This window comes from Bos grunniens, chromosome 20 (assembly GCF_055505025.1).
Source record: "Bos grunniens cultivar Pamir isolate PY7600 chromosome 20, Bosgru_T2T1.0, whole genome shotgun sequence".
NCBI lineage: Eukaryota > Metazoa > Chordata > Mammalia > Artiodactyla > Bovidae > Bos > Bos grunniens.
In genome coordinates, this window is record NC_141184.1 from 18,624,760 (window position 1) to 18,650,347 (window position 25,588).

General features: G+C 36.5%; 2 protein-coding genes and 1 non-coding gene across 9 annotated transcripts in view; 2 read left to right on the forward strand and 1 right to left on the reverse strand.

Moving 5' to 3' along the window:
* CDH18 (cadherin 18) overlaps positions 1–25,588 on the reverse strand; it is a 1,278,664-nt gene that overhangs the window by 683,775 nt on the left and 569,301 nt on the right. The window lies entirely within an intron of this gene.
* On the forward strand, positions 14,675–19,291 carry LOC147350146 (nucleolar protein 56-like). The gene is made up of 4 exons (XM_086362316.1): positions 14,675–14,678; positions 15,017–15,092; positions 16,734–16,839; positions 18,491–19,291. The coding sequence occupies exons 1-4, from the start codon at positions 14,675–14,677 to the stop codon at positions 19,289–19,291; spliced, it is 987 nt and encodes a 328-aa protein (XP_086218442.1).
* Positions 18,393–18,478, forward strand: LOC147350147 (small nucleolar RNA SNORD86). The gene has a single exon (XR_015149315.1). It is a non-coding gene; the product is annotated as a small nucleolar RNA SNORD86 (small nucleolar RNA).

Below are 25,588 nucleotides of genomic sequence, written 5' to 3' on the forward strand. Positions count from 1 at the left end.
CAGAGAGTGTTTTGCCTATTTTCTCCTCTAGGAGTTTTATTGTTTCTGGCCTTACATTTAGATCTTTAATCCATTTTGAGTTTATTTTTGTGTATGGTGTTAGATAGTGTTCTAGTTTCATTGTTTTACAAGTGGTTGACCAGTTTTCCCAGCACCACTTGTTAAAGAGATTGTCTTTTCTCCATTGTATATTCTTGCCTCCTTTGTCAAAGACAAGGTGTCCATAGGTGCATGGATTTATCTCTGGGCTTTCTATTTTGTTCCATTGATCTATATTTCTGTCTTTGTGCCAGTACCATACTGTCTTGATGACTGTGGCTTTGTAGTAGAGCCTGAAGTCAGGCAGGTTGATTCCTCTGTTTTTTGTATTTCCATACAAATCGTGAAATTATTTGTTCTAGCTCTGTGAAAAATATTGTTGCTAGCTTGATAGGGATTGCATTGAATCTACAGATTGCTTTGGGTAGTATACTCATTTTTACTATATTGATTCTTTTGATACATGAACACAGTATATTGCTCCATCTATTAGTGCTCTCTTTGATTCCTTTCACCAGTGTTTTATAGTTTTCTATATATAGGTCTTTTGTTTCTTTAGGTAGATATATTCCTAAGTATTTTATTCTTTTTGTTGCAATGGTGAATGGAATTGTTTCCTTAATTTCTCTTTCTATTCTTCAATATCCACAAATCAATCAATGTAATACACCACATTAACAAACTGAAAAATAAAAGCCATATGATTATCTCAACAGATTCAGAGAAAGCCTTTGACAAAATTCAACATCCATTTATGATACAAACTCTCCAGAAAGCAGTAATAGAAGGAACATACGTCAACATAATAAAGCTATATATGACAAACCCACATCAAACTTTATCCTCAATGGTGAAAAATTGAAAGCATTTCCCCTAAAGTCAGGAACAAGACAAGGGTGCCCACTTTCACCACTACTATTCAACATAGTTTTGGAAGTTTTGGCCACAGCAATCAGAGCAGAAAAGAAATAAAAGGAATCCAAATTGGAAAAGAAGAAGTAAAACTCTCACTGTTTGCAGATGACATAATCCTCTACATAGAAAACCCTAAAGACTCCACCAGAAAATTTCTAGAGCTAATCAATGAATACAGTAAAGTTGCAGGATAGAAAATCAACACACAGAAATCCCTTGCATTCCTTCTTCTAACTCTTGAAGCTTGCACTGTCAATAGTGCTCTAATGACTTCCTCTTCAGGAACTGTCTCTAGCTAAAGAAAATAGTCTTGCCCAAGATCATTATTTCTCCCAGGAGGCAACCCACATTCCAAGGTTGGTTATGAATAGAGGGAGATAATAAAAGCTTTGACACTTCCCTCAATGTTAATTCCATACTGCAATTCAACTACTCCTCTGTCCAATCCTACCCCTTCCTTCCTGCACAGGTGTTGATCCCAAGGGAACAACTAAATAAATTTTCTACAGATGATTTTTTTTTATATTAGGGCCTATTTACCAGAGAACTGAAACTAACATATTTACTATATAATTCATGTGTCTAATATGCTTAATGTTTATGCATTGTGTGTGCATGCAGGCTAGGTTGTTTCAATTGTATCCAACATTTTGGGACCCTATAAACTGTTGCCCACCAGGCTCCTCTATACATGGGATTCTCCAGGCAAGAATATAGAGGGGGTTGCTATGCCTTACTCCAGGGGATCTTCCTGACCCAGAGATTGAAGCTGCATCTCTTATATCTACTGCATTGGAAGGTGGTTCTTTACCACTAGCACCACCTGAGAGCCCTGTTTATGCATCATCCTCCCCAAAAAATATGCTCCCTAAGGGCAACATGTTACACTCCCAAATATCAGAGAAAATAGTAAGTAGATGCTCAATCAACAGCTATCAATATGAGTTTAATGAAAGTGCTCAAAATATGAGCTGATTTGAAGAGTGAACAAATCTGCCACAAGGATGAAAGGATACAATTGTTCAAAACAGAATGGCTTGTATATAGCATTTACTGAATATTCACGTCTTTTTGCAATCTCATTTGTTTGTGTTCAAAATATAATGATCAGTAGTATGGGCAGGCAGGTCTCAAACTTGATTATTTGGGTGCAAGGATACTTCATTTCCTTGTAAAGAACTTTTGCATTAGGAGTGTGTATATTTACATGTTAGAGTCTCTTTGCCACTTGAAGATATTTTTCTTCTACTTTATATCTCTCCTTTCTCATATAGATCTTGCTGCCCTCAGCTTCTTTACCCACTAACTCAGGTACATTCACAGCTTGACTGGTTCATTTCCTTTATGATCTACCTCTGTACACATGCATGTGCATCCGCTGCTTCAGTCGTGCCGGACTCTTTGCAACTCTATGAACTGTAGCCTGCCAAGCTCCTCTGTCCATGTGATTCTCCAGGCAAGAATACTGGAGTGGGTTGCCAAACCCTCCTCCAGGGGATCTTCCCAACCCAGGGATTGAATCTGCATCTCTTATGTCTCCTGCATTGGCTGGTGGGTTCTTTACCACTAGTGCCAGCTGACAAAGGGCACACATTCCTACTTTCAGATATAGAATTCACTATAACCAGATCATCTCCTAATTTCTCAATTACTTAGACTTTTTGAGAAAAAAGAGGAGAGTGAAAAAGTTGGCTTAAAGCTCAACATTCAGAAAATGAAGATCATGGCATCTGGTGCCATCACTTCGTGGCAAATAGATGGGGAAACAGTGGAAACAGTGTCAGAATTTATCTTTTTGGGCTCCAAAATCACTGCAGATGGTGATTGCAGCCATGAAATTAAAAGACGCTTACTCCTTGGAAGGAAAGTTATGACCAACCAAGATAGCATATTCAAAAGCAGAGACATTAATTTGCCAACAAAGGTCTGTCTAGTCAAGGCTATGGTTTTTCCAGTAGTCATGTATGGATGTGAGAGTTGGACTGTGAAGAAAGCTGAGTGTTGAAGAATTGATGCTTTTGAACTGTGGTGTTGGAGAAGACTCTTGAGAGTCCCTTGGACTGCAAGGAGATCCAACCAGTCCATTCTCAAGGAGATCAGTCCTGGGATTTCTTTGGAAGGAATGATGCTAAAGCTGAAACTCCAATACTTTGGCCACCTCATGCGAAGATTTGACTCATTGGAAAAGACTCTGATGCTGGGAGAGATTGGGGACAGGAGGAAAAGGGAATGACAGAGAATGAGATGGCTGGATGTCATCACTGACTCGATGGACGTGAGTCTGAGTGAACTCCGGGTGTTGGTGATGGACAGGGAGGCCTGGTGTGCTGCAGTTCATGGGGTTGCAAAGAGTCGGACAAGACTGAGCGACTGAACTGAACTGAATATTCATTCCTAGCTTTTTTTTATATTTTATCAAGCATTTTATGGATTGATTGCTTTGAGTCAGGTGCTTAACTGAATCCAATCAACTGAAGTCAGATGGGGCAAGGTCAGTTTAAAACTTGACTACCTAAGGCTATTTATGAGGTCAGAGCTTTGAAAAATGGAGGGTCCCTACAAAGAGACAGCAAGTATAGCAGTTAGGCAAGTAAAATGTATAATAACACCTTTGTTTCAAAAGACTCTCCAGTGCAACAGCATCATCTATATTCTTTGAAATACAACTAACACAGGAAATATTCTGCTTTACTTTAGTTTATTTTTCCCTGTAACTTAACAAAACTGTGATTTTATTTGACATAGTCAACTACTCTACAATGAATGAGGGAATAATCATTTTAGGCACATGTAAGACCCATTTTTGACTCATCAATGAGAAATATAAAATCCCTCTTGGGATCAGTTCAAAGTTATTGGCAGGTAAACTCAAACACAAAACATTCTTCACTTATAAAATATCCTCATGTTCAAGTTTGGCAGCCACATAGACTAAGTTTAAATTCTCAAATGCTGAATTCCAAAAACATCTATTATTTTAGTCGGTTTTTTTATTGTGGAGTCAGCTTATATGAGTGTCAGCCAAATAGAGTGCACGTCTAGAAAAGATCTTTTTTTTTTTTTTTTTGTCAATAGGCCAGTGAGATGAGTTCTGCAGAGATGCTTGGAAACTTTCCATAGCAAGAAAGTATATGTTATATTTTAGTCTAAGTATTTGTAATATGCACCCGTGCTCAAAGATTCAAGCTAAATGTACACTTATAAAATAAGTAAATAAAATAACCCAATGCATGACTTTCAGAAAGCACATTGTTTTTTAAGCTAATGCTCTTTCAGAGATGTAGTTCTTATGACTGAAGGAAATGAAGCGAGTGAACTTAGAGAATAATGTAGAGCATCCCTTATTGAGATAACATTTTAGATTCTTGTTTTGTTTAAAGAATCAGTTAGTATTGAATTGACATTTAGACTTTTATTTTTATCACCTGACCTGATATATAGAAGGTTCTTTATAATAATGACAGGAATGTTTAAGTGCCTACTTCTGAGATCCTTATAAGCAAGATCCCTGTTGTCTGGAAGAAAGGAACAGTTTCATTTTATTACTAAATTTACATTCCAACAGCTTCCTATATGGTCTAAATTCACAAATGTGCAATTTCACATACAAGAATGGGTGAGGTGTTTCTTAAAAAATAAATATTCTTTGGTCTTGATATAAGTTTTCACTTTATTATTGATGGTTTTGTTTTGATCCCCATTCACTTTGTCTGAAGCAAATGTAGTAACAGATTCTAAGCACATACAAGTATTCTATAGTCTTCTTTTGAAGGAAGTGAAGAAAAGAGAATTCTCCACCCAGAACTTCTGAGACAGATCAGGAACATAAAGGGAGTAACTGAGTTCCATATTCTCAAACAATAAGGCAGTGGATACCACTGGCTTCCTTGTTTCCTTGCATAGACCAAAGATGTCATCATGACAACCCCTGACTAAACTGTCAACTTCTTGAGAACAAAGACTCAACTTGTCTTGTTAATTTCTGCATCCCCAACTTTTAGCATAGTGCTCAGACAATAAAAACAAAAGAAACACTGGTTGAACATGTGGATTAAATTATAATTTACAGCTGTATCCTTTATCAATTCCTATTATGAACATTGGGCCCACATAGAACATCAAGAATTTAAAAGATTTATCATGATCTCTGGAAAGATCCTAAAATTTTTTCTTCTGTATACTTTTTGCATTGTTTATTAGGAATAATTCATGTAAACATTCTATAATTTAGACATATTTCTTTGTCCAAACTATTAATTCATGTAAGAATCAATATATACTCTCTTTATAAGCTTAGTAATTTACTCACTCACTGAGAATTCATCTAATGAATATCTTTACTAAATTAACACAACTTTTGTTTATAAGCTCTGAGCCAGATATTGTTCTGAGGCACTGAGGTTCAGTTCAGTTCAGTCGCTCAGTCATGTCCAACTCTTTGTGACCCCATGAATCACAGTACCCCACACCTCCCTGTCCATCATCAATTTCTGGAGTTTACTCAAACTCATGTGCATTGAGTCAGTGATGCCATCCAGCCATCTCAACCTCTGTCGTCCCCTTCTCCTGCCTTCAATCTCTCCCAGCATCAGGGACTTTTCCAATGGGTCAGTTCTTCACATCAGGTGGCCAAAGTACTGGAGTTTCAGCTTTAGCATCAGTCCTTCCAATGAATATTCAGGACTAATTTCCTTGAAAATGGACTGGTTGGATCTCCTTGCAGTCCAAGGGACTCTCAAGAGTCTTCTCCAACACCACAGTTCAAAAGCATCAATTCTTCAGCACTCAGCTTTCTTCACAGTCCAACTCTCACATCCATACATGACTACTGGAAAAACCATAGCCTTGACTAGATGGACCTTTGTTGGCAAAGTAATGTCTCTGCTTTTGAATATGCTATCTTGGTTGGTCATAACTTTCCTTCCAAGGAGTAAGCGTCTTTTAATTTCATGGCTGCAATCACCATCTGCCTTGATATAACATTATTCATATTAACTGTAATGTTTTTAAAAATTATAAAATTTGCATGAATGAAATATGAACTCAGTATAGCAAGTAGTGCATTATTTAGCAAAATGCATTAGTTTTGAAGCAAAAAAGAAGGGATGTTACTTTAAAAATGAAATTATCCTTTTTAAAATAAGGTAAAAAATACTTTGGCTGTCTACTTAAACTTATATCATTTAATAGGGAGTTATATTCTACTCGGTGTTCATTTCTGTATAAATGAAAATAATTCAAATATTATTTGCATAATGTTTAAAAATATTAAAAATAGTTCTAAAATAAAATACTACAAAGCCTAGGGATATAATGTATTTGGATCAGTTTGAATTTGATAATAATTTTCTCATTAAATGAAATTAAATATTTTGTGGATGAGAACATCCTGTGAAGATTTACATGTATATCTCCCTCAATACCATGCCTTAGACAGCACTGAAGTAGTCCTATAATGAATTGCTAAAGTCAAATAACTTTAGCAAAATTAACATAATATCAAAAGTCTGATGAAAATATACAAATAGAAACCAAAGCCCGAGCACAAAAATACATAAAGGAAACATTTATAGAACTGAAGGGAGAAATAGAAAATACAACAATAGTAGGAGACTTCAGTGCTTCACTTTAAATAATGGATATATCATCCAAATAGAAATTCAATAATAAAATATGGAACTGACACATTTAAACAGATAGACTTTATGAATATTTACAGAACATTCCAACCAATAGCAGCAGAATACACATTCTTCACAAGAACCCATGGAACATTAATCAGGGAAGATCATATGTTAGGTTGCAAAGCAAGTCTTAGCAAATTTAAGAGAAGGAAATCACATCAAGCATCTTTTCCAATCACAACGGTATGAAATTAGAAATGAATCACAGGGAGAAAATGGAAATATCACACACTCATGGAGATTAAACAACATGCTATTGAGCAACCAATTTTTTTTTCTAATAAAAATAGACAAACTTTTAACTAGGGTAACCAAGAAAAAAAAGAAGTTTCAAGTAATCAAAAATACAAATGAAAGAAGAGAACTTGATACCATATAAATACAAAGAATGAATCAAAAGATACTACTATGAAAAATCATATAGTAGCAAACTGGACAACCTTGAAGAAACTGATAAATTTTTAGAAACATACAACCTACCAAGACTGAGTCATAAAAAACTGAAAATCTAAACACATACATTACTAGTAAGAGTACTGAATCAGTTATCAAAAAAAAAAAAAAGTATTTTATAGGCAAATGAACAAAACACCTGGGTCCAGATGGTTTCATTGGTGAATTCTAACACACATTTAAAGAAAAATTAATACCAACACTTCTGAAATTCTTCCAAAAAATAGAAGAGTCAAGAACTCTTCCAAAATCATTTTATAAAGCCAGTACTACCCTAAAACCAAAACTAGTCAAGGGCACTAAAAAGAAAATAAAATTACAGGCCAATATGTCTGATGAACATAGGCACAAAAATCCTCAACAAAATATTAGCAATCCAAATTCAACAGTACATTAAAAGGATTATGCATCATGATCAAGTGGAATTTACTTCAAGGATGCAAGGCTGTTTCAACATCTGCAAGATTAATTTGATATACCATGCTAACAGAATGAAAGATAAATTCATATGATCACCATATGCAGAAAAAACATTTGACAAAATTCCATATAATTTTGTGATAAAAAAAAATCTCTCAACCAATTGAATAAACATAGAATGTACCTCAGCATAATAAAGGTGATGTATAATTATCTCACAGCATATATTTGAATGTTCTTACCACAAGTAAGAAATGCGATGGATGGCTATGATTCAGGTGTTAGATAAATCTCTGGGGCAATCATTTGTCATACATTCCTTGATCAAATCAACACTTTGCACAATTAAACTTACATAATGTTATGTCAATATATTTCAATAAAGCTAGAAAACAGTAAATACTGATAATATGAAAATAATTTTTACAAATAAAATATTAATTTAAAAAACAATGTAACTACCTTTAACTAAGAATCATAAAATGTGTATTGATATTGACAAAAGCATCAGAGCAATAATTCTACCATTGACAGATAGTGGTGTTGACTGCATGTTTATCTTCATTTTAGATTTATGAGTAATGATATTTAAAGACAGGTTTTCTTAAGTGAACTTATGCAAAAAATTAGATGTACACTCAAGAAAATACTTGGAAATAAATTTGCCAAGCATTACCATTCTAGTAAGAATGAAGAGATTACTTTCTCTTGTGTTGATAAGAAAGAAAAGTGCATACAATGGAGTATTACTCAGCCATTAAAAAGAATACATTTGAATCAGTTCTAATGAGGTGGATGAAACTGGAGCCTATTATACAAAGTGAAGTAAGCCAGAAGGAAAAACACCAATACAGTATACTAACACATATATATGGAATTTAGAAAGATGGTAACAATAACCCTGTGTACGAGACAGTAAAAGAGACACTGATGTATAGAACAGTCTTATGGACTCTGTGGGAGAGGGAGAGGGTGGGAAGATTTGGGAGAATGGCATTGAAACATGTAAAATATCATGTATGAAACGAGATGCCAGTCCAGGTTCGATGCACGATACTGGATGCTTGGGGCTGGTGCACTAGGACGACCCAGAGCGATGGTGTGGGGAGGGAGGAGGGAGGAGGGTTCAGGATGGGGAACACATGTATACCTGTGGTGGATTCATTTTGATATTTGGCAAAACTAATACAATTATGTAAAGTTTAAAAATAAAATAAAATTTAAAAAAAAAAAAGAAAAGTGCAGTCACTCAGTCGTGTCTGACTCTTTACGACCCCGTGGACTGTAGCCCACCAGGATCCTCTGTTCATGGGATTTTCCAGGCAAGAATAGTGGAGTAGGTAGTCATTTTTTTCTCCAGGGGATCTTCCTGACCCAGGGATAGAACCTGGGTCTCCCACAATGCAGGCAGACTCTTTACCGTCTGAGCTACCAGGGAAGCCTGTATTAATAAATTTGTTAAAAAGAATATGTAGCAAATTTGGCCTTATATTTGAGGCCAAAAATGAGAATATTAGCAAAATATATAACCACAGAATTAAAATTCTGAAGTGACTTATCCACATTCATCTTATAAAAAATGGTAAATTAACTATAGTGTTGCTTTAGTAAGTACTCATCTGACTGCTAAACAAAATCTTCCCTTAAAAACCAGTGCACCACTTATTCTTTGCTTTTATAGTGTGGTGCGAACAACAGAAAATTCTACATCTGAGAGATCATTTCATGATTTAGATCTTTATGTGGTCTGGAAACTGGGAGAGTTATCAGCATTTTCATGGTACTCGATGCATGCCAAGCACTGTTCTGAATCCACTGTTGTCCTTCATTCACTAAGTTGTGTTCAATTGTGACCCCATAGACTGCAGCATTCCAGGCTTCCCTGTCCCTCACTATCACCCAGAGTTTGCTCAAGATCATGTCCATGGAATCAGTGATACTATACAACCATTTTATCCTCTGCCACCCTCTTCTCTTTATATCGTCAATCTTTCCCAGAATTAGAGTCTTTTTCAATGAATTGGCTATTCGCATCAGGTTCAATTTTATCACCGTTTTACCATCTTTGAGCTTCCGTGTTAGCTCAGAGGGTAAAGAATCTGCCTCTGAGGCAGGAGACCTGGTTCAATCCCTGAGTCAGGAAGATACCTTAGAGAAGGAAATGACAACTTCCCTCCAGTATTCTTGCCTGGGAAATTCCTGGTGGAGCCTGGTGGCCTACAGTCCATGGGATCACAAAGAGCGGGACATAACTGAGCCATTTTTCAGTTTTCAGTCTCCCAGTTTCACCATAATTTTACAGTGATGAAGATGCTGTTATTTCCCCTATAAATTTGAGAATTCTGAGGCCCAGAGGGACTAAGTAGATTCCCTAAAGTCATATAGGTTTCCCTGGTGGCTCAGATGGTAAACAGCCTGCCTACAGTACGGGAGATTTGGGTTTGATCCCTGGGTCGGGAAGATCCTCTGGAGAAATAAATGGAACCCACTCAAGTATTTTTGCCTGGAAAATCCCATGGACGGAGGAGCCTGGCAGGCTATGGTTCACGGGGTCGCAAAGAGTCAGATATGACTGAGTAACTTCATTGTGCCTCATACAGCATGGAAGACATGGAGCTAGCACTTGAACCCAGAAATGAGGTTTAGGGCTGATCCTCTTAATTACTACCCTACACCAATACAGCAGCTGCCTTACAGACATCAATGAGATGGCAGAGTATTATTAACCTTTGATGTCAGTATGAGGTGTTAGTTATGAAGCTATTTTATTATATGCAATTATCAACATATGAGAAGATGTCTCTACCATCCTGTTTTTAAGCTAAGGGGAGATAACTGATTTGTTCCTAGATTTAATGAAGTGAGTCTTAACTGGCATGGAAACGACTGTCAAAAGGAATTGTTTTCCTATTTGTATTCCTTAAAAACACTTATTACAAAAAGAAATATCTTACACATCGAGACATTCAAAATCATTGAAATATGTTGAAATCAGACAGAATACTGAGATCAAATCCTTTAAACTATAAAATAACAGCTAAGCACATTTTGTGGAAGATAATGCACAACTGATCAAAGCTATTGTTCATTTAAATCTTATAAATTTATGTATATGTAATATAATTCACACCTTTAATCTAAATTTTCAAAAATTATATTTTGGCCCCTTTGTCAACAGTTACTTGAACTATCAGTTTTTATGAGAATTTTTCCTTTATGGATTTTTCCTAAGATATCTTGAGTCAATTTATAAATATTATAGGTCAATTTTTTCATAAAATATTTATTGAATTACATCAAAAGGAAGTATTACTCTGAGTACCATGATATTAAACAAAATCCCTGCCCAACAAACACCAAAAAGAAAAAGAAACTGGAAGCCACAATATTTACCATTTTTATGTTTTTAAATTTTAGAATAACTTAAGTACTTGTCTTACTAATGATAATGAACTTTTTATGGTTTGCATATCAGAAATTAGCTGTGATACTGGCAGACTGTGAGCAGGCCTTCATGGAGTAGGAACAAATTCTTTGCAGTATCTCCATTTACTTATTATGTTAAGTTATAGAAAACCCAAAGAACCACACTCCAAATGTGAAACATAAAGAAGAAATATTTTTGACTGAGCAAGAGTTAGTCACTCAGTTGTGTCTGGCTCTTTGCAACCCCATGGACTGTAGCCTGCCAGGCCACAGTGGGTATTGACAAATACCGCATTTTGCTGGTGAGCAATCTAACCTCAAATTTTAACAACTTGTCTAATATTTTATTTAGCTGAAAAATCATCCTGGTCATTGCTTTAGATAACTTTCCAATAATGCAAATGCGTTCATTATTTGTGACTCCCAGACGCTGTTTTGGTGTCACCCTCTGGTTGTTGTCCTTGTGCAGTCACTCAGTCTTGTCCTGCTCTGTTGTTGTTCGGTGGCTCAGTTGTGTCCCACTCTTTGTGACACCATGGACTGCAGCAAACCAGGTTTCCCTGTCCTTCACTATCTCCCAGAGTTTGCTCAAAGTCATGTCCATTGAATTGGTGATAACATCCAACCATCTTATCCTCCATCATCCCCTTCTGCTGCCTTCATTTTTCCCAGCATCAGTATCTTTTCCAATCAGTCAGTTATTTGCCTCAGGTGGCCAAAGTATTGAAGCTTAGCATAAGTCTCTCCAACGAATACTCAGGGTTGATTTCCTTTAGGATTGACTGGTTTGATCTCCTTGCAGTTCAAGGGGCTCTCAAGAGTCTTCTCTAGCACCACAGTTCAAAAGTATCAATTTTTCAGCACTCAGCCTTCCTTATGGTCCAATTCTCACATCCATACATGACTACTGGAAAAACCATAGCTTTGACTATTCAGACATTTGTTGCAAAGTGATATCTCTGCTTTTTAATATGCTCTCCAGGTTTGTCATATCTTTTCTTCCAAGGATCAAGCATCTTTTAATTTCATGGTTGCAGTCACTGTCTGCAGTGATCTGGAGCCAAAGAAAATAAATTCTATGCCCAAGCACTAATGTTGAAGAAGATGAACTTGAATGAATCTATGAAGAGCTACAAGACCCTCCAGAAAACACCGAGAAAAGATGTCCTTTTCATGACAGGGGACTAGAATGCAAAAGTAGGAAGTCAAGTGATACCTGGAGCAACAGGCAAGTTTGGCCTTCAAGTAGAAAATGAATCATGGCAAAAGGTAACAGAGTTATGTCAAGAGAATGCACTGGATATAGAAAACATCCTCTTTCAACAACCCGAGAGACCATTCAATAAATGGACATCAACAGGTGGCCAGTACTAAAATCAGACTGATTATATTCATTGCAGCCAAAGATGGAGAAGCTCCATACAGTTAGCAAAAACAAGACTGGGAGCCGACTGTGGCTCAAATCATGAACTCCTTATGATTCAAAATTCAGACTTAAATTGAAGAAAGTAGGGGAAACCACTAGGCCATTCAGGTATGACCTAAATCAAATCTCTTGTGATTATGTAGTGAAGGTGACAAATAGATTCAAGGGATTAGATTTGATAGACGCAGTGCCTGAAGAACTATGGATGGAAGTTTGTAACATAATACAGGAGGTGGTGATCAAAACCACCCCCCAGAAAAAGAAATGTGAAAAGGCAAAATGGTTGTCTGAGGAGGAATTTACAAATAGCTGAGAAAAGAAGAGAAATGAAAGGCAAAGGAGAAAAAGAAAGATATACACCCATCTGAATGCAGAGTTCCAAAGGATAGCAAAAAGAGACAAGAAAACCTTCTTAAGTAAACAGTGCAAAAAAATAGAAGCAATATAATGGCAAAGACTAGATATTTCTTTAAGCAAATTAGAGATAACAATGAACTATTTCATGCAAAGACAGGCCACCCTCTAGATAAGACACTAAATTTCCCTCTCTCTAGTAGACCTAGACATTCTGCCTCCTAAATATCTTTAGTTATAAATGTATCATGTTGATGTATGGCAAAACCAATACAATCAGTTCAGTTCAGTCACTCAGTCATGTCCAACTCTTTGCGACCCCATGAATCACAGCACGCTAGGCCTCCCTGTCCATCACCAACTCCCAGAGTTCACTCAGACTCACGTCCATTGAGTCGGTGATGCCATCCAGCCATCTCATCCTCTGCCGTCCCCTTCTCCTCCTGCCCCCAATCCCTCCCAGCATCAGAGTCTTTTCCAATGAGGCAACTCTTTGCATGAGGTGGCCAAAGTACTGGAGTTTCAGCTTCAGCATCATTCCCTCCAAAGAAATCCCAGGACTGATCTCCTTGAGAATGGACTGGTTGGATCTCCTTGCAGTCCAAGGGACTCTCAAGAGTCTTCTCCAACACCACAGTTCAAAAGCATCAATTCTTCGGCGCTCAGCCTTCACAGTCCAACTCTCACATCCATACATGACCACTGGAAAAACCATAGCCTTGACTAGATGGACCTTTGTTGGCAAAGTAATGTCTCTGCTTTTGAATATGCTATCTAGGTTGGTCATAACTTTCCTTCCAAGGAGTAAGCGTCTTTTAATTTCATGGCTGCAATCACCATCTGAAATGATTTTGGAGCCCAAAAAGATAAAGTCTGACACTGTTTCCACTGTTTCCCCATCTATTTGCCATGAAGTGATGGGACCAGATGCCATGATCTTAGTTTTCTGAATGTTGAGCTTTAAGCCAACTTTTTCACTCTTCTCTTTCACTTTCATCAAGAGGCTTTTTAGTTCCTCTTTACTTTCTGCCAATACAATATTGTAAAGTAATTAACCTCCAATTAAAATAAATAAATTTATATTTTAAAAAAATTTTTAAAAAATGTATCACAGAGACTTTTGCCTTGTAAATTCCACAAGCAGTATGAAGCTGACCCTCTTAACACTGAGTAAACGTTGTATGTACATTTGTCTGTCTCCACAAACAGATGCCCTGTTTCCCCTGGGTAGGAATGTTACTTAGCATGAAGTTTTGTGTTAAGCTCACAAATACATGGTAAGGAAAGATTGGCAATGAAGTAAAAGCATATAGTTTTAAACACGCATGTGATTTATTTGAGATAATTCCTATGTCTTCTTATAAAGTATTGTATTGTATACCCTATAAAATAATCTAGAATAACATATTTATTGTTTACCCGTGCATTATCGGCCATCACTTAAAACTTGCTCTACCATTTCAGAAAACACACTGTGCAGAAAGTGGCAGTGACAAATCATCTTTGGACTTCATAAAATAAAAACACCACGCTTGAAAGTCAGCTATTTGATTTAGAATGTAACACAAAGTCTGATGACATTTTTTCCCATTTCATATACAGATAAACTGAAGAGCAAGAGACAAATTGACTTTATCAAGAAAAATTGGCAAATAAAATGGTTCGTCACTGCTATTTATCTTGATTCTTTTGTTTTTTGTTCTTAATCGGGGGCTGTTTTAGCAGCCAAGCTTTTATTTCTTTTGAGAACAGCATGTGTCAACAACCTCAACTTCATTTATTATAATTAAGAAGTAAATTTTATCTTTTCAGTTTCTGTATGATTTTATCTGCATGTTTACAGACATAAATTTGGCGGAGTCTTTTTTTTTTTTAATTATGATTTCTATTGTTTGACTTTTCAGATACCTGTAGGCACAGCACTTAACAGAAGCCCTTGGTTTTTCTGCTGGCCAGAATGCGTACAGGCATGTGGCCTTACAATAGTCAGTTCAGTTCTGATTCTCAGCTTTCAGCATAACTGTAAAATAAAGACATTCTAATGTGTTTGGCTTAATGCATTCACTGAACTACTGTGAGAACCAGTTGGAATAACTTATCTGAAAACATCTTAGAAATTATAAAATCTACAAACCCAAAGTCTTATAAGACATAATAGAATCCCTAACAAATATAATACAGATATTTTCTATTTGTATAACTAGTTTTATAAACTAGTCTAATTGCTATTCATTATCTTTATCACTGAGAGTAACTTTTTCTGCTTAACTGTTGTGTATTTTTTGGTCCTTGTAATTAGATTTTCCTGAGAACCTAGAAATATGGACTCCTGAGATTAGCTGTGAAACCCAGTTTATTCCTCTATATGAATCCAAGTACCTACAACATGATCCTGTCCAAACCACAGTGTCTTGCTTTGACCCTAAACAATATCAAGAAAATGACAATATATTGTCCAGGCTACCTCATAGGTTTATGACTTCTAAGTTTTTGTCAGAATATTGGGAAAACTTATCTTCTTTAATTTTTTAGTTGATTTTACATTTGTTTTTCTACTAAATTTAAACTGTTTAAAAAATGGAATCTTTGCTTGAGTATCTTTACTCATTAAAAAAATAAAATTGATAATATATATAATAAAATTATACTTGGGGATGTATCATTTGTGAGGTCTCTATTTTAGGAGTTGATGTCAAGTAGATACAATTAATTTGGTATAAAAGTTCCAACACAAAAATATTATAATTATAAATAATGTTTTATATAAATGATATGTAATAAATATATAAATTATATAAATATGTGTATAAATAAATAATATAAACTAAAATTTTACTTCCTTAAATATAAGTGCCTTGAACAGTAGTTTAGATATTTATAATTTCATTATATGAAAAAATGAATAATAGAAATTACAATATTTTAATATCTTGAGACCCTAATAGAAAGATATTTAATACCATAAAGTCTATTCTTACAGTGTTTAAAATGAATTATTTATGTTTTCAAAATATATTCAAATAGCTACATGATTCACTGGAGGCAACTTTAAAATGGAGTTGTTTTTACTGACTGCATTTTCAAAGTAGGTTTATGCATTTTATAAAATATGCAAAAATGATGATTAATGCTAGAAAACCAATATCAAAAATCTGGCCAGGACGGATCTTGTAACAAAAACTGTATCAACTGAGGATAAATTCTGAAAGTTTGAAGTACAGTATAAATTGTAATTTGCTTTTTTCCCAAGTCTGTATATATTTTTCTGACTGCCTTGAATAAGAAACACAAAAAGAAATGTTTGAAAATGCAGAGCCTTGGACTCTATGCTTTCTAAGATTCTAACAGAGTTTTGCAATAAGTGCTATTAGACCTGCCCCACCTCCCTCTCTCCTCACATTTCAATGACTACAGGGATACAGTCAATGTATCTCAATGAAATATAAGTTTAAAAGATCTAATTTTGTCTTTTTTTTAAGCAATATACCCAGTGACTAAAACATGATAATATACTCTTCATACTTTACTTAAAAGCAACAGCAGTAAAATGTAAGTAAACAGATGTGACAAATGGGGAAAGAGCTATATTTGAGATGCTCAGTGAAAGTTTTCTGATTTTGCTAGAGGCAGAAAATATGATAGTGTTAACAGACAAATATGAAAAGAAAAAAAATAACCTCTAACACTCTCAAAATAAATTTGCCTTTTAAAGAACAGGTTTTACTAATACTGGCCATCAAAAAATGGGCTTAGTTTACATGTAATTGTGCAAAATTAAGAGTGTTCCTAGTTACAGTGTAATTCAATAGTACTGTGAACATTACTTTTAATTCCTTAAAGAGAAAAGAAGCAATATGATGCCTAACTAAATATCTGAATTTGTAATACATGCTTTCATGCATTTTGGACTTCTCCAATTGTTATTTACTTTTCTTCTATATTTACTTGTGTACTGTATTTTGGAACTAACATTAGAAACAACACATAAAACAAATACCGTATGATTTTACTTCAAGGTGTAATTTAAATGCAAAAATCAAGCTCATAGATAAAGAAACCAGTTTGGTGGCTGCCAGAGGTGGAGAGTGTGGGGTGGGCAAAATAAGTGAAGAGGGTCCAAAGGTACATGCTTCCAGTTATAAAATAAATTATGAGGAAGGAAAGTACAGCATGGTGACTATAGTTAATAACAATATATTGCATACTTGAAAGTTGCCAAGGGGTTAATCTTAAAAATCCTCATCACAGGAAAAACAAACTTTGTAACTATATACCGATGAATTTTAACTAGAGTTTTTGTGGTGATTTTACCAAATGTACAAATATTGAATAATTATGCTATATGTGTGTGTGAGTTAGTTGCTCAGTCATGTCCAACTCTTTGTTATCCCGTGGACTATAGTCTGCCAGGTTCCTCTGTCCATGGATTCTCCATGCAAGAATACTGGAGTGGGTTCCCATTTCCTTCTCCAGGGGATCTTCCCAACACAGGGACTGAACGGGGTCTCTTGCATTGCAAGCAGATTCTTTACCATTTGAGCCAACAGGGAAGCTCTTATTATGCTATGCACCTGAAAATAATGTTGCATGGAAATACACCTCAATAACAAAATCCATAACAAAAAGGAAAATCTCAGTGTCAAAAGCAATTCTGTAACAGTATACACACTGAATAATGCATTATAAACCAATTTATCCAAAGACTTTATTGTAAGAACATGCTAATTCTAAGAGAAATATGCATCCTAATCTTAATTGTAACATTATTTAAAAGCCAAGATTTGGAAACAGGTGTTCATTGCCGGATGGATTGATAAAGGAAGTGTAGTGTATACACACAATGGAATACTATTCAGCTATATAAAGAATATAATGAGGTGGATGAAACTGGAGCCTATTATACAAAGTGAAGTAAGCCAGAAAGGAAAACACCAATGCAGTATACTAACACATATATATGGAATTTAGAAAGATGGTAACAATAACCCTGTATACAGCAAAATAGACACTGATGTATAGAACAGTCTTTTGGACTCTGTGGGAGAGGGAGAGGGTGGGATGGTTTGGGAGAATGGCATTGAAACATGTATAATATCATATCTGAAACGAGTCACCAGTCCAGGTTGGATGCACGATACTGGATGCTTGGGGCTGGTGCACTGGGACGACCCAGAGGGATGGTACGGGGAGGGAAGTGGGAGGAGGGTTCAGGATGGGGAACACGTGTATACCTGTGGCAGATTCATGTTGATATATGGCAAAACCAATACAATATTGTAAAGTTAAAAAATAAAATAAAAAAAAAATAAATTGATCTATCATCAGATTCTCTGAAAGAAAGAAAAAAAAAAAGAATAGAGTCTTGTCCTTTGCAACATCATGAATGGACCTTAAGGGCATTACATTAAGTGAAGTAAGTCAGACAGAGAAAGACAAATGCTATGTGATTTCATTTATATGAGGAAAGTTAAAAACAAAGCAAGAAGATTGATACAGAGAACAGACTGGTGGTTTTCAGAGTGGAGGGGGAGTGTTTTGTGGAATAGAATGGGTAAAAGGGGTCAAAGGTAGAAATTTCCAGTTATAAAACAATTAAGTCATAGGATATAAAGTACAACATGGCAGTATGGTGTCCATGCTAGACAATAATACTGTACTGAATATTTAAAAATTCCTATCACAGTGATGGTTGACCAGGGCTCCCTGACCTATACAGGCCTCTGCTATGGGGGTGATGGCCAGTCCTGGTGTCTGAGTGATTCCCTGGGCCCAGCAAAGGGACCAAGTTTCCAGAGCCTTGAAGACAAGGGGTAACACCCCAAAATACGGACTCATTTTCCACTCTACCTTCATTGGCCGAGCAGCTGCCAAGAACAAAGGTCGCATCTCCCGATACCTGGCAAACAAATGCAGTATTGCCTCACGAATCGATTGCTTCTCTGAGGTGCCCACCAGTGTTTTTGGGGAGAAGCTTCGAGAACAAGTTGAGGAGCGGCTGTCCTTCTATGAGACTGGAGAGATTCCCCGAAAGAATCTGGATGTCATGCAGGAGGCAATGGTTCAGGCAGAGGAAGCGGCTGCTGAGATTACTAGGAAGCTCGAGAAACAGGAGAAGAAACGCTTGAAGAAGGAAAAGAAAAGGCTGGCTGCGATTGCCCTGGCTTCTTCAGAAAATAGCAGTGCCCCGGAGGAGTGTGAGGAGACAAGTGAAAGACCCAAAAAGAAGAAAAAGCAAAAGCCCCAGGAGGTTCTTCAGGAGAATGGAATGGAAGACCCTTCTGTGTCTTTTTCCAAACCCAAGAAAAAGAAATCTTTTTCCAAGGAAGAGCTAGTTAGTAGTGATCTTGAAGAGACAGCTGGTACTGGAAGTCTTCCCAAGAGGAAGAAATCTTTTCCCAAAGAGGAACCAGTTACTGACCCTGATGAGTCAGAAAACAAGAGGGTCCCCAAGAAAAAGCGGAAATTGTCTCCCAAGGAGGAGCCACTCAGCAGCGGATCTGAAGAGGCTGCTGCCAGTAAGAGCAGCGGCTCCAAGAAAAAGAAAAAGCTCCGAAAGCTATCCCAGGAAAGTTAGAATGGACCCTAGTGGGGCATAACTTAACACAGGTATTCCCCATCCCATTCCCTAGAGCCCAATAAAAATAAAAACAAATTCAAAAAAAAAATAAAAATAAAAATTCCTAAGAGTAAACCTTAAAACTTCTCATCACAAGGGAATATAGAAAAAAATTTATGTATGGTGACAGATTTAACGAGAATTATTATTGTGGCCATTTTGCAATAAACATTGAATCATTATGTTGTTTATCTGAAACTAACATATAGTCAATAGTCAATGGTCACTCAGTTGTATCCAACTCTTTGCGACCCCATGTACTATACAGTTCATGGAATTCTGGAATACTGGAGTGGGTAGCCTTCCCTTCTCCAGGGGATCTTCCCAAATCAAGGATCAATCCCAGGTCTCCAGCATTGCATGTGGATTCTTTACCAGCTGAGTCACAATGGAAGCCCAAGGATACTGGAGTGGGTAGCTATCTCTTCTCCAGCGGATCTTCCTGATTCAGGAATCAAACCAGGGACTCCTGCATTGCAGGCAGATCCTTTAATAAGTGAGCTATCAGGGAAGCCCAAAACTAACATAGCATTATATTAAATATACCTTCAACAAATAAAAACAGAAAACCAATACTATGGTGTTACAGATATAATGTATGTGGTAAGGGTATAAAAACATGTCCAGCAACCTCAGGATATTGGTGACTTCTAAGGAGGAAGATTTGGAGAAGGAAATGGCAACCCACTCCAGTACTCTTGCCTGGAAAATCCCATGGACAGAGGAGCCTGGTAGGCTACAGTCTATGGGGTCACAAAGAGTCAGACACGACTGAGCGACTTCACTTTCACAAGGAGGAAGATTAGGAAAATGATGCAACAATGGGCAGAGGAGTAGTTTGGTTTTATATTACTCTCTTTTCCAAGAAAAGATGCCTAAAGGATATCTGGGAAATTGCTAACTTTCTTTTTTTAAGAAGTGATAACTGGTTGTCAGTTACATTCTTTTTTGTATATGCTTACAATATTACAATTAGAAAACTAAAGATTGTCAAAGAACACTAAAATATTTTGTATATCTATTATTAAAGATAAGATAGGGTTGGGGAAATCACTTTGACTTGCTAATCAAGTTGTTGATTACAAAATTATCTCCCAAATCAGCAAATTTTGTATTGAGCACATCATTATAATAATTAAAATATATAGGTCACAAATGGATTATTTTTGTCATTCTAATAACTCATTAGAAATAGTAGTTTATTGATGTAATGGATAGTTTGGTGTTAAAACATAATAAATAAAACAGTTCAGTAAAATTTGATTACTGTAATTAACATCAATGCAAAATGTCTTACCAATATTCCTTTACTCTGAAAATGCTCCTGAACTATAAAATTCATGAGTCTTTTTGTTGTTTAGGTCCTAAGTATAATTTTTGGGACCCCATGGACAGTAACCCACCAGGCTCCTATGTCCATAGGATTTTCCAGGCTAGAATACTGGAGTGGGTTGCCATTTCTTCTCCAGAGGATCTTCCCAACCCAGGGATCCAACCCTCGTCTTCTGCATTGGCAGGTGGATTGCTTAACACTGAGCCACCAGGGAAGCCCTCAAATGAGGCTAATGAGTTAGTAGATAGGCAAAAGGGAATTTTGCTTTTTTATTCCACTCATTGCTGCTTGATTTTGTTTTAAATTTTTACTGCTTCAAGGGGTTATAAACTAGGCATTCTTAAATTAGTCATCATTCAGGCAACGAAAGCTATTTTCATTACTCAAACATGTGAAGCTCGCCACCACCCCAGGAACTTTGCACATGCTATGGTTTCTATTTAAGATGCTTTTTATGAGACTTTTAAATTAGACTGCTCTTTCTAATATATACATGAGGTTTAAGCATTATTTCTCCCTAAAAGGGCCTCTTAGTCTATGCAAAGTTATCTTTTTCCACTGACACACTGTTATTAACTCCCCAGCTTCTATTTTTTGAAATTATGTCTATGTTTATTGCTCCTTGGAAGAAAAGCGATGCCAAACGTAGATAGCATATTAAAAAGCAGAGTCATTACTTTGCCTACAAAGGTCTGTATAGTCAAAGCTGTGGTTTTTCCGGTAGTCATGTATGATTGTCAGAGCGGGCAATAAAAAAGGCTGAGTCCCAAAGTAATGATGCCTTTGAACTTGGTGCTGGAGAGGACTCTTGAGAGTCCCTTGGACAGCCAGGAGATCAAACCAGTCAATGTTAAAGAAAATCCACCCTGAATATTCATTATAAGGACTGAAGCTCCAAGACTTAGGCCACTTGATGGGAAGAGTTAACTCATTGAGAAAGACCCTGATGCTGGGAAAGACTGAAGGCAGGAGGAGAAAGGGATGACTGAGGATGAGATGGTTTTATGGTATCACTGGCTCAGTGGACATGAGTTTAAGCAAGCTCAAGGAGATGGTGAAGGACAGGGAAGCATGGTGTGCAATCCATGCAGTTGCAATGGGACAGACATGACTGTGTGACTGAACAACAACAACAATATATTTTTGTTGCCCCTTTTACCTTCCTCAGTATAAAACAAAAATAAATTTAGAGAAGAAAGTTTCTCTTGTTTACCAATATATTTCAATAATCTAGAATATATATGACATAGAAGCTGCTAAAAAATTGTGTTTTTTTGTTCAATGATATAAATGCTAACCTTAAGCAAGGTACAAACAAAATAGTAAAAGTAGGTGTTTTTGGTTAAGTTGGATAAAGATCATTTTGTTTCTTCTTGAAAATGCTTGGGTACTCCATATCTTTCATGAAAATAACAAAAAAACAGAGCTAGATAAGCTTTGGAGAAGAGAATGAGTGTCGTTTTCATCTGATGAAGCATATATTTTCAACTATTGGTCTGCAATTGGGGTTAATTAAGATGAGGGATAAAAATATTGGAGGCCCTCAAGTACAGAGGTAAGGAATAAATGGCATCACTAGAGGAGAAATGACTAAAAAGAGAAAATGGTTAAGGACAGAATTTTGATGTATATGAGAAAGTTAAGGTCATCAAATAAACTGAGGAACTGAGAGGTAAGTTGACTTTCCAGTGGTCAAAGTGAAAGACTATATTAAGGATGTGGTATTGGTCAGTTTATAGGAAAACCAACAAGGAGCTATTGGATTGGGGAAATAGATGGTCATTGGTGACCATAAAAATTGATTCTGAGTTTCAGCCAGAGTGCTATCAGTGAATATAAAACTGAAACGACTGCTAAGGACACAGGCAAAGAGTCCATAGGATTCTGCTGCTGTGCTGGGCTTAGTTGCCTCTGACTCTTTGCAACTGCAGCCCACCAGGATCCTCTGTCCATGGGGATTCTCCAGGCAAAAATACTGAAGTTGGTAGCCATGCCCTCCTCCAGGGGATCTTCCCAACCTGGGGATCAAACCCAGGTCTCCTGCACTGCAAGTGGATTCTTTACCAGCTGAGCTAACAGGGCAGCCCTTCATAGCATGCTATCTCTAAGTAATTTGATGTAAAGGAGTGTGTGCATGCTCAGTAATTTTTGACTCCCTGTCCATGGAATTTTGCAGGCAATAATACTAGAGTGGGTTGCCATTTCCTAGTTCAGGGGATCTTGCTGACCGAGGGATCAAACCTGCATCACTTGCCTCTCCTGCATTTGCAGGCAGATTCTTTACCAATGCATCAATTGGGAAGCATGCCAGCTGAGCCACAAGGGAAACCCAAGAATACTGGAGTGAGTAGCCTATCCCTTCTCCAGAGGATCTTCCCAACCCAGGAATCAAAGGGGGTGTCCTGCATTGCAGGCAGATTCTTTACCAACCGAGCTCTGAGGGAAGCCCAAGGAGAGAGGGAGAAGTAAATGACTGACTGCACCAAGGTTTTGGTGATGGGTGACTGAGTCCTCATCTCATCAATGGTGGAATAAATTCAAAAGTGTGAATAGGTTGCATAACATAAAACTTTGAACAATTGGAAGATAATTTAATACATTTTCATTTACTTCCACTTAAAACTCTTTAAATTCTATAATTTAGTATCTTAGAAGAGATGGAGCCAGAGTATATAACATATAACAATTATGATCAATAGAAAATAATTCTAATAGTGAATTCTAATTTCTGAAGAAAGATCACTCATCAGCTCATGCAAAGCTATTAAAAAATCTTTATTCCCCATTTTTCTAAAAATTTAGGTGAACAAGTTTAATGGACTCATTCATTATGGTTTGTCTAGAGAATAAAGGTGTAATAATTTATGGAGGCTATGTAAATATATCCCAAATGAAGTTGATATTTGAAGTTAAAATGAAAATTGTTCATCTCAGTCATTTGACTATATCAGATGAAATATGCCCTTTAATAAAGAACGAGGAATTACAGACAAATCAGAATTTCAAATCTGGAAAAAATCTTTAAACTTCATGTAGTTTTCTTTTCCCCTCTGTTGCTATTAAAATAATATAAAAAGTCCTGCTAAGATTTAGCTAAAGATATAACTCCCTATCCTTCCTTATGGTAGTTGAGAACACTTACAATTTCCCAAGTTAGCAAGAGAAATATGTTTGAAAGGACATAGCTAAACAAAAGAAATGAGATAAAATATGTTACTCAGTTCTGATAATTTTTATATAATTCCCCCAAATGGTTGGTTCTAACCCTTTCCCCCTACATTTTTTTTAATCAGCCCATATTTTAGGGCATGTTGATGCAACACTCGGAAATGTAAGCCAGCTACCTGAAGTATTTATTTAGAACCCAGAATTATTAAATCTGAAGCAAGGCCTGTGTGATTCAATTGCTGTTTTTCCTTTGTTAACACATGAAATGCAACAAAGTAAGTTATATCATCTTTTTGCAATACTAATATTAAATTAGATCTGAGAATCTGATAGCTGTTAAATATATAAAGTGCAAGATAATACAATCTGCTTCCTTGTTCCTATTTTCTTCTATTTGGAAAATCAGAGTGTTAAAAACTGAATTTGGAAATTGCCCACCCATGTGCCATACATGTCTTTGAAATCTTTTTTTTTTTTTAATCTCATCTACAGTAACATGCTATCTTTGCAACATACCTCTAAGTATCTGAGATCTGAGTTTCACTCTCTTAGAATGTAGATATATTTCTCCCTGTGCGTGCATATGTGTGCTAAGTCGCTTCAGTCATGTTGGACTCTTTCTGACCTTGTGGACTGTAGCTCACCAGGCTCCTCTGTCCATGGGATTCTCCAGGCAATAGAGTGGGTTGCCATTTCCTCCTCCAGAAGATCTTCCTTACCCAGAAATCAAGCTAGCATCTCTTATATCTCCTGCATCGGCAGGTTCTTTACCACTAGCACCACCTTTGAAGCCCCAGTATATTTCTCCATGTGTGTGTGCTTAGTCGCTCAGTCATGTCCGACTCTTTGCGACCCCATGCCCAACTTAGTCCTCTGTCCATGGGGATTCTCCAGGCAAGAACACTGGAGTAGATTGCCATACCCTTGTTGCGGGTATGGCAACCCTTCTCCAGGGGATCTTCCCAATTGACCAGGGATGAATTGGTTGACCCAATTGGTCAATCAATCAATTGATTGACCCAGGGATCAATCCCAGGTCTCCCACATTTCAGTCAGATTCTTTATCATCTGTGCCACCAGGGAAGCCCATATTTCTCCCTACTATAAGCCAAAGGAAGTCATTTTCTACCTTGGAGGTCTACACCTTAGATAAGAGCATCCTCAGAAAATAAGTCCTAGCTAATAATTCTCCTTATTCAGCTTGTATTTTTAAGCAAAACTAATATAAGATAATTAATTTGGGAAATAACAGTTTCCACAATTCTCACAACTTTTGCTTTTATCACTGTTTCCTTTAGTACTATATCCCATCTTAGATCTTAATGTAAATCTGGGGAACAATGAAGCAACTATAAGATCCTGGAGGAGAACTATAAGATAATTGAAAACTGAGTTGAGACATGGATCTTAGGGAATCACTTGGAAGAAAAAGTAGCCTTCACCACATTAAATGAATTTATCTTCCTATGTTTCTTTTGCCCAATTAAAAGAGGATTACTCTACTCCACAGTGTATTGGGGATTAAAATTGCTTGATACACTCAGTTACTTTGAAGATACTGTGCGAAAAAACCGCATGAAATTTTTTAAAGTAGGGAAGATTAAACATTTGCATTTTGGAAATACTCCTTGAGACTTTAGTGGTGGTGACCACTGAAACAGAGGTTTCAGAAACACCCAGAAAAGGAGAGAAAAATAGTATAATCATAGACAAATGATGCTTTAATACAAATCAATGCTCTTGAATCAAAAGGA

Coding starts and splice junctions, on each gene's coding strand:
- LOC147350146 (XM_086362316.1), top strand. Junction 15,093..16,733: donor ATTCCTCTATATGAATCCAA/GTACCTACAACA, acceptor TTTTACTTCAAG/GTGTAATTTAAATGCAAAAA. Junction 16,840..18,490: donor TAAGTGAAGAGGGTCCAAAG/GTACATGCTTCC, acceptor CCCTGGGCCCAG/CAAAGGGACCAAGTTTCCAG.